The sequence below is a fragment of the Engraulis encrasicolus genome, chromosome 18, assembly GCF_034702125.1.
Source record: "Engraulis encrasicolus isolate BLACKSEA-1 chromosome 18, IST_EnEncr_1.0, whole genome shotgun sequence".
NCBI classification, from domain to species: domain Eukaryota; kingdom Metazoa; phylum Chordata; class Actinopteri; order Clupeiformes; family Engraulidae; genus Engraulis; species Engraulis encrasicolus.
The window spans coordinates 53,156,445-53,166,444 of record NC_085874.1 but is presented as its reverse complement, the minus strand read 5'-3'; the positions used below and the strand labels follow the sequence as shown (position 1 = coordinate 53,166,444).

General features: G+C 45.2%; 1 protein-coding gene across 1 annotated transcript in view; it reads left to right on the top strand.

Moving 5' to 3' along the window:
* map3k5 (mitogen-activated protein kinase kinase kinase 5) overlaps positions 1-10,000 on the top strand; it is a 166,528-nt gene that overhangs the window by 56,940 nt on the left and 99,588 nt on the right. Inside the window, 1 exon segment of the mRNA XM_063223828.1 lies at positions 6,496-6,502. Coding sequence (XP_063079898.1) covers positions 6,496-6,502 — 7 coding nt within the window.

The following is a 10,000-nucleotide window of genomic DNA, read 5'->3' as shown; positions in this document are numbered from 1 at the left end:
GCACAAGTGTGAGCTAGTAGACTCGCCATCTGTGTCTGTTCATGAGTGTGGTCATCATTGTGTGTGAGAGTGAAAGTGAGACACACACACACAGAGACGCACACACACACACACACACACACACATACACACACACACACACACACACACACACACACACACACACACACACACACACACACACACACACACACACACACACACACACACACACACACACACACACACACACACACACACACACACACACGTCTAGCTGCCGTCCGTATTTCTACCATGTGACTGGGACTTGGGCCTTCCTGATTGGCTAGACTTGTGGCATCGTCTGTGTGTGTCAGTGACGGTGAATGTGAGTGTGTGTTAAATAAGATCCTCTTGATGTGGCAGACGCTAACTAGTGCAGTCTTGGGTGACCTGAAACTTGATCTCTCTCTTACTCTCGCTCTCTCTCTCTCCTTCTCTTTCTCACTCTCTCTCTCCCTCTCTCTCTCTCTCTCTCTCTCTCTCTCTCTCTCTCTCTCTATCTCTTCCCCCCTCTCTCCACCTGTCCTATTCTACTGCTCTCTCTCAATTCAATTCAATTCAATTCAATTCAAAAGTGCTTTATTGGCATGACAAAAGAAACTTTGTATTGCCAAAGCATGGTACATAACATATATAAGACAACAATAATAGGAACAGTAAGACATAATAAAATTATACCACTTGTGTGTGTGTGTGTGTGTGTGTGTGTGTGTGTGTGTGTGTGTGTGTGTGTGTGTGTGTGTGTGTGTGTGTGTTCGTGTGTGTGTATGTGTTCGTGTGTGTGTGTGTGTGTGTGTGTGTGTGTGTGTGTGTGTGTGTGTGTGTGTGTGTGTGTGTGTGTGTGCGCATATAGAGTGTGTGTGTGTGTGCACGCGTGTCTCAGTTTGTTTGTGTGTGTTTGTGTGTGTTTCCGTGTGCATGCTTGGGTGCATGCGTATGTCCATCCAGTCTTTGAGTGTGTTTCAGTGAATATTCGAGCACATAAGCATAAGGTATTTAAAGAATACATATAATATACAGTATATTATAATATAACATACAGTATCACTCATTGTCCCTCTGCTGGTGGCATGTGAAAATGTATTGGGCTGACAAGAAACAACTCAGTTCTTGTTCACCCATGATAAATGGGAGTTTGTTCTGGGTTGGGAGGGAAGTGAAATTTGGGTGTTTCTGCTCAAATTTTTGGAAGAAGATTTCACGGATATTTTTAAATTTGTTGCATTCGGTTAGGAAGTGAAGCTCGGTTTCAACAATATTGTCAGTGCATTGTCTGCAAAAACGTTCTTCTCTGGGAAGCCAGTCTTTTTTATGTCGGCCGGTTTCAATGGCCAGGCGGTGTTCACTGAGTCTGTATTTCGTCAATATTTTTCTCAAGATAGGGTCTTTGATTTGAGTTAGATAGTTTGCAAGTGCATACTCTCTGTTTAGGGACAGATAGCATTGCATCTTGCTTTGTGTTTTGGTTTTCAATTGCCAATATTGATAATAGTTATTTTTCAAGAATAAGAAAATTTGGTTTAGTGGAGTATGTTTTGTAATTTGGACCTGGTCTTGCAGGCCTGTAGAGTGTGGAGGTGTTAGTGGGAAGGGATAGCAGTGGACCTGATTGGTATGTGGGGTGGTGACTTTGCTCAGCTCTTGGTTTTGCAAGGCTTTGTGACATAATGAGTGTGGGTCACTTAATTTGAGGTGCTTCCAGAATTTAATTGATCTTTTTTGAATGTTGATTATAAGAGGGTATCGGCCTAGTTCTGCCCTGCATGCATTATTTGTTGTGTGTCGGTGGACTTTTAGGATGGTTTTGCAGAATTCCACATGCAGGGTCTCAATTGGATGCTTTTCCCATTTATCAAATTCCTGATTTGTGAGTGGACCCCACACTTCACTGCCATATAAGGCTATTGGTTCTATCACAGATGAGAATATTTTGAGCCAAATTTGGATTGGAATTTCAAAGGGTACTTGTCTTTTTATGGCATATAGAGCCCTGCGTGCCTTGTCTTTCAGTTCATTCACTGCCTTATTGAAACTTCCATTGTAATTGATTCTGAGGCCTAAGTAGGTGTAGTCTGTGACATGTTCAATTGTTTGTGGTCCTAAAGTAAATGTATTTTGTCTTCCGTGGTATTTGGAACCTTTCTGAAATATCATTATTTTGGTTTTGTTGTTGTTCACTGCCAGGGCCCAGGTCTGGCAGAAATTTTGGAGGAGCCCAAGCTGCATTTGGAGTCCATTTGCTGTTGGTGAGAGAAGGACTAGATCATCCGCAAACAGCAGGAATTTGGCCTCGATGTTGTTCAGAGTGGGTCCTGTGGTGGTTGACTTTTCTAGGATGGTCGCCAGCTCATTTATATATAGATTAAACAAAGTTGGGCTTAAAGGGCAACCTTGCCTCACGCCGCACTCTTGGGGGATATAATCTGTTCTTTTAGATCCGATTTTGATGGCACATTTTGCTCCTGAGTACATGGATTTTATAATATCATATGCTTTTCCCCCTACACCATTTTTCATTAATGTGTAGAATAATCCGTTGTGCCAAATGGTATCAAAAGCGGTTTTGAAGTCTACGAAACAAGAGAATAATTTGTTTCTTTTGTGGGTGTATTTTTCGATTAATGTGTGTAGGGTGTAAATATGATCAGTGGTGCGATGATTTGGTAAGAATCCGATCTGGCTTTTGCTCAAGATATTGTGCTTCATAAGGAAGTCCATAAGCCGTGAATTAATAATACTACAGAATAACTTCCCCAGGTTGCTGTTAACGCTGATGCCTCTGTAATTTTTAGGGTCAAATTTGTCTCCGTTTTTGTAGATTGGTGTAACTAATCCATGGTTCCAGATGTCGGGGAAATAACCCACACTTAGGACTAGGTTAAATAGTTTGAGAATAGCCCATCTAAATTTTTCACTCATACATTTTAGCATTTCATTTAAAATGCAGTCAGGCCCGTATGCTTTCTTTGACTTTAATTTGTTGATATGAGTGAGTAGGTCCTGTTCAGTGATTGGGAAGTCAAGTGGGTTTTGGTAGTCTTTGATTGTGTTTTCCAGATCGTGCAGTTTGTGGATTATGTCATTTTGTTTCTTGTTTTGGTCAGATTGAACATTCTTGAATAGAGTTTTGAAATGATTAGTCCAGATGTCTCCATCTTGAATTACCATTTCTTGATGTTTTGATTTTTTTAAATGATTCCAATTGTCCCAAAATGTATTCGTTTTTTATTGATGCCTCAATCAGTGCCAGCTGGTTTTGTGTGTACTGAGCTTTCTTGTTTCTGAGTGTGCGTTTGTATTGTCTCAGTGTCTCACAATATAGATGTCGAATTGATGTGTCATTTGGATCTCTATGTTTCTGGTTGGATAATTTGCGAATTTCTTTTCTTAATGACTGGCATTCGGCGTCAAACCAGCTGTCTTCCTTTTCGACTTTAGGTTTGTTCCTTAATCTCTTTAATTTGGCCTTTCCTGCTGTTTTTTCAAATATTATGCCAATTGTTTCCACAGCCTGGTTGACACCCTCTGTACTTAAGGTATATGGGGTGTCTAGAAAGGTTTCCAGGAGAGCTTGGATGTGTTGGGTTCCTGTTGCTTTTATAAATTCCTCATTACTGTTTTCAGCCCATCTGTATGACTTTTTAAAGTGAAACAGCTTACTGGACTGTGATTTTAGGGTGTTGTTTTCTGACATTTTTATGAATATTGTGAGTTGGCTGTGATCTGATAGGGGTGATAGTGGTTTGACAGTGAATGCTCTAATTGACATAGGGTCTATGTCAGTTATGACATAGTCTACTGTGCTATTCCCAAGAGGTGAGCAAAATGTGTGTTTTCCAAATGTGTCTCCTCTAATCCTACCATTGGCGACATACAGACCCAGGCTACGGCAGATTTGTAAGAGTTCCTTCCCATGTCTGTTTACAACTGGATCACAATTTCTTCTGTGGGGATAAGCAGAGTGGTTAGTTTTATTTTAAAGTACGGCAGATGTAGGAATTGCCATCAGCACTTATAGAATCATCCTCTGTGCCTGTACGTGAATTTAGGTCCCCGCAGAGGAGCACATTTCCCTGGGCCTGAAAATGGCTTGTTTCTGTTTCCAGAGACATAAATGTATCCTCTGTGTAGTATGGTGAATCAGCGGGGGGTATATAGATTGCACAGACAAAGAGGTCCTGTTGTGAAACAAATATATCTTTCTTAATCTTTAACCATATGTGGTATTTTCCCGTTTTTAAGATGCTGATGTGTTTGTCAAATTTTGATTTGTACCATAGTATTAAACCTCCAGAGTGTCTTCCTTGTTGTACCGAACTAAGTTTTTGTGGTGGTAATATTATTTCCTTGTAGTTTGGGGGACAATGAGTGATAACATCTTTTTGCCAGGTTTCAAGTAATATCATTATATCTATACCTTTTATGCTTTCTTGGAATTCTAGGTTGTTACATTTTACGCCAAAGGCTGAGGAGTTCAAGCCTTGAATGTTCCAAGTGCTAATGGAAAGTGAGGCCATAGTAAATATCAACAACTAAATGTTCACAATGAAATAAACCTTTCATACTGCATACTATTTAGATTGAAGTGTTGAATGTAGATACAGTATGACAGCAAAACATATTAAGTTAACAGTAGGTGCATACAGTAGGTAAATGAACTTTTTTTCTTTTTTTTTTTTTTTTTTTTTTTTTTTTTTTTTTTTGAAGTCTTGGATGTGTCCTAAGTGAGCTTTGAACAGATATATAGGAGCATTTGTTTGATCTCACCCATTTTTGGCGCTCCATCACCTTTCAGCACTTCTGCGTAGCTTGACTCCAGTGTGGTGGGCTCTGCTGCATGCTGGTGTTCCTGGTGCAACCAGGGGGTGGGGGGTTGTTGGGTTGGGGGGGGTTGGTTTTCCTGGTTTGGCATCGGGGTAGTGTTGGTGGTGATGCCTAGGCGCTGGGGGCCAGTGGTTTGCACTGGAGGGGTGGGGGTGGTCTGGCATGGGGCGTTGTAGGTCTGGATTGGAGGGGGTGTATGCTGGATGTGGAGGTGGGGGGGGCGCGTCTGGGACAAGGTGCTGGGCGCCAGTGGTTTGCTCTAGGGGGAGGGGGGGTGGGCTGGCATTGGGGTTTGCCGGTCTGGATTCGAGGGTGTGTATGCTGGGTGTGTAGGTGGGGGGCCGGGTCTGGGACAAGGGGGGGTCATCAGTGGAGGGGGTCTCGGAGTGTCGCTGTCCCTTCTGGTCGTCGATGGTGGGTGCTGTGTGTGGGCTCCCTTCGGCCCTGGGCGCAGGGGCTTGTGGATGGGTCCTGTTGGTCCATGGTGCTCTCTGGGAGGAGGGTGTGGTCGCGCTGTTGTGTTGCTGCGTGGAGGCGAGGTCTGGGAGCTGGTGAGTCCATCGGCTGCAGGTTGTCTGCCAAGTGCTGCATCCTTAAGCGCTTTTGCAAACTTCCCCACTGCCCTCCTACTAAGGTGACACTGGTCGTAGAGGTCGCGTGTGGAGATGTTGCAGTGGTGGGCTACGTGCACGTTGGGGAGACGAGCACAGTCTCTGGTGATGTCAGCATTCACCCTCTGAATTGTTGTAGGGTGGAAGTCTTTGCGGGGCAGAAGAGTGTGGACACACGGTGACCTGGGAGGTGGGGAAACTCTCGGCCGCCTTTTTTGCCAGCCTGGCAATGAGTCCTCCAACTCGTTTCCTGCTCAATTCTCAGGTCATTGGTGCCTGTGTGTAGTATAATGTGTGCTGGTGAGCCGAATTCTGGGTCAGAAAGGTACCGGAGGGCATCCTCTACTTTTGGGCTCCAAATTTTTGATACTCTCAGTCCAGGGAACAGTACCTGCTCATGGAGAAATTTTCCATTTGAGTCAATCAGGATAGCCACTTCAGCTGTTCTGTCCAGTTTGGTTGTTGTAGTTGTGTTTTGCTTGTTGCCAGGGGTTGTTGTAGTAGTTGTAGTCTCAGCAGCAGCTGGTGTGGGTTTCTGGCTGCGACGTTGCTCTGCTGGGCCTAGGACAGGTGTCTGTGGGGGGCGTGGGGTGAGGGCTGAGTGTGTTGCTTTGAGTTCTTCAATAATTTCATCTCTCAGGTAGAGCTCCTCTCTGAGTTTTGTTATTTCTCTTTTTACCTCGTTATGGATTTCTGCAAAGTCTTTTTTCAGCATACATTTCAGTTCTGCGAGCTCTTTTTGTAAATGTTCATTGTTTTGAGAAAGGTTTTCAGTATGCCTTCTGATTTCCTGGACTGACGCCTTCATTTGGTTCTTTACTTGGCTTAGCTGGTCTTTAAGAGCATCCGTTTGGTTGTCCTGTGCATACCTTCCAACCGTTTCAGTCAGCTCCACCACACCTATCTCTATATTGGAGATGCTGTCTTTTAGCTTGGCTACTTCTGCATTAAAGTTGGGGCTTAGGGTGTTACATGCAGGCAGGTGTGTGGTGTCACTGGACGGTGTCATCGATGGCGCTGTGGGGGGTGATGTCAGGGGTTCTGTCCTGGGGGCTTGGTTTGTGCTCCCTTTCTCGCTCTCCGATAGCTCCTTCACTGTGGGGAATGCCTCTTCAAATAGGCAGAGGGCAGCTTGGTTTCCTTGCACCATGACTGTACCATTCTGATAAATGTTTACTGTGAGGAATTTGCTTTCTTTGTTTGTGTCTTCAAAAATACAGATTTGTCTTCCCTTGCATATTCCTTTTTTTGTGTGGAATTTAAAATGAGTACAAAAAGCTGCGTGCCATGCAGTGGTGTGTTCGGTGTGGAAGAGCAGATTCGTCGGTACCATCTTGCCTTTACCCACGTAGCAGTCTTTGAAAAGTATTTCAGGGTTTTCTCTCTGAAGCTTCAACCGGAATTGTTGTCTGCCTGTGTCTGTGTTTATATCCGCTGGGTATTCAAAGAGGCGGGCGTTACGCTGTACAGTAGTGCTAGTTGTTGCGGCCATCGTCTTGTTACTTTTTGTTACAATGTTTCAAGGGATTCCTTTCCGCCGCTCGTGCGGTCTGAGCAACGGTTGTTATTGGAACGTTCGCCAGCCTCAGCTCAGCTAGTCAGTTGTGGAAAGCAGGCTAGTACCGAGGGCTACGTAGCAATGTCATTCAATAAATACTTCTTGGTTGGGCTGACATATCTGGCGAGGCTGTGTCAAGTGATGTTGTAAACACACGTTTTGCCTTGGTTCCGTTATCCGGACAGCTAGAGTCCCAACACTGCTTTACTAATAAATGCGAGCTTTGCTTACCAGTCTCTGTTTCTTGGTGGTAGCTTGTTAGCGGCTAGCTGTCAGTTAGCTTATTACGTTGTTAGATGGTTGCAAGTTTGGACAGTCCGGTCTTTGTTTGTGTCCTTTCGTGTTGGTTCCCTTTGTTGTTTTGCGAAAGTTCCTCGTTGCTTTCTCGTGTTTATCCTTTCTGGTGTTTCCGTTGATGTTTTTAAAATCCTATCTCTCTCTCTTTCTCTATCTCTCTCTATCTCTCTTTTAAAATCCTATCTCTCTCTCTCTCTCTCTCTCTCTCTCTCTCTCTCTCTCTCTCTCGCTCCTTCTCTTTCTCACTCTCTCTCTCCCTCTCTCTCTCTCTCTCTCTCTCTCTATCTCTTCCCCCCTCTCTCCCCCTGTCCTATTCTACTGCTCTCTCTCTCTCTCTCTCTCTCTCTCTCTCTCTCTCTCTCTCTCTCTCTCTCTCTCTCTCGCTCCTTCTCTTTCTCACTCTCTCTCTCTCCCTCTCTATCTCTCTCTCTCTCTCCCTCTCTCTCTCTCTCTCTCTCTCTCTCTCTCTCTCTCTCTCTCTCTCTCTCTCTCTCTCTCTCTCTCTCTATCTCTTCCCCCCTCTCTCCCCCTGTCCTATTCTACTGCTCTCTCTCTCTCTCTCTCTCTCTCTCTCTCTCTCTCTCTCCGCCTCTCTCTCTCTCTCTCTCTCTCCCTCTCTGTCCTACTCTACTGCCCCCTTCGTGGCTTTACAGTAATAAGAGTCTGAAGGCCCAGTGTGTGTGTGTGTGTGTGTGTGTGTGTGTGTGTGTGTGTGTGTGTGTGTGTGTGTGTGTGTGTGTGTGTGTGGTGTGTGTGTGTGTGTGTGTGTGTGTGTGTGTGTGTGTGTGTGTGTGTGTGTGTGTGTGTGTGTGTGTGTGTGTGTGTGTGAGCATGCGTGCGTGTGCTTTTGTGTGTGTGTGTGTGTGTGTGTGTGTGTGTGTGTGTGTGTGCGTGTGCTTTTGTGTGTGTGTGTGTGTGTGTGTGTGTGTGTGTGTGTGTGTGTGTGTGTGTGTGTGTGTGTGTGTGTGTGTGTGTGTGTGTGTGTGTGTGCGTGTGTGTGTGTTGGCTGGCCATTCCTGTGTGTAGGCCTGTGTGTATTTTTAGTGCAGAGGAGAGGTGTATTAAGCCTGCTGGGCCGGCCGGCTATTGTAGTCACATGCTGTAAGCTTCGTGAGAACGGTGAGGTCATGCTTTAGTCAGTGACTGCGCGTGTGTATACATGCAACGTGTGTGTGTGTGTGTGTGTGTGTGTGTGTGTGTGTGTGTGTGTGTGTGTGTGTGTGTGTGTGTGTGTGTGTGTGTGTGTGTGTGTGTGTGTGTGTGTGTGTGTGTGTGTGTGTGTGTGTGTGTGTTTGCGTGTGTGTGTGTGTTTGCGTGTGTGTGTGTGTTGTTGTTTACATTAAATGTACTGTATGTGTCCATCTGTGTGTACTTTATTTTGTTTTTTAACAGAACCCTTGTGACTGCAGACACACACACACACACACACACACTCACACACGTGCACTCGCATAAACACTGGCACACATCCATCCATACTGTACTTTACAGAGAATCATGAATAGGCCCTTTACTTGTGTTGAAGCCTGTACTGTATTAGTAAACTAATGGCACCTGACTCCCACGCCCATGGGATTGCTGACTGTGTGTCTGGATCTGTGGGTTTACATGCTTTTGGTTGTATTGTGCCTGGGTGTGTGAATTTGCATGCTGTAAGGGTTGTATGACTGATACTGTGTGCTTGTAGAGTAGAGTAGAGTACTTGTATTAATCCCGAGGAAAATTAAGTTGTTATGTTATGTACAGCTTACATAAATACACAAAACCATACATAAAGACATAATACACACTATAATTTGCACATTGCAGCTAACATATAACCCTCTTGAGTACAGCAATCAGCCTACATCAGGTCACACACCCAAACAGACACTCTTGTCTCACTGTAGGTGTGCGTGCGTGTGTGCGTGCATCTGTGACTTTGCATGTTCTAATGGTTGTATTGTGCCCTGATGTGTGAGTTTGCATGCTGTGTGCTTGTGTAACTGTGTGCTTGTGCAACTGTAGGCGTGTGCAACTGTAGGCGTGTGCTTTATGTGAATGGTGTGAACATACACACACACACACTCGCGCCATTTTATCTTATTTGGTTGTGACGGTATCAGGATTTTACTACTAATTACAGTAGCTCACAGTACAGTACAGTTTCATGTTGTTGTTGTTTTTAGTAGTACTGTAGTAAAATGCAGATATCACCGGTTTGCATGCGGTGGACTGGGCCAGTGCTGTGGAGTTACTGCACTTTGCCTTTGTAGGGCAGTGCAGGTGGGTAGGGCTTATAAGGACATGCAGTATCTCCAGGCCTGGAGTGAGGAGTGTGTGTCTGGGTACAGGTAGGGACAGGCGTGTCCCCCAGGTGTGGAGTGTGGCTCTGGGTGCATAAGGACAGGCGTGTACCCCAGGCGTAGAGTGTAGAGTGTGGCTTTTACGGGTAGGGCACGTAGGGACAGGCGTGTACCTCAGGCGTGGAGTGTTGCTCTGTGGTTGGGTAGGGTGTATAAGGACAGGCATATCCCCCAGGTGTGGAGTGTGTCTCTGGGTGAGTAGGGCACGTAGGGACAGGCGTGGAGTGTGGAGTGTGCCTGTGGGTGATTGGGTAGTGCACATAGGGACAGGCGTGTACCCTGGCGTAGAGTGTGTGTCTGTGCCTCTGTGTGTGGGTAGGGTGCATAAGGACATGCTTATC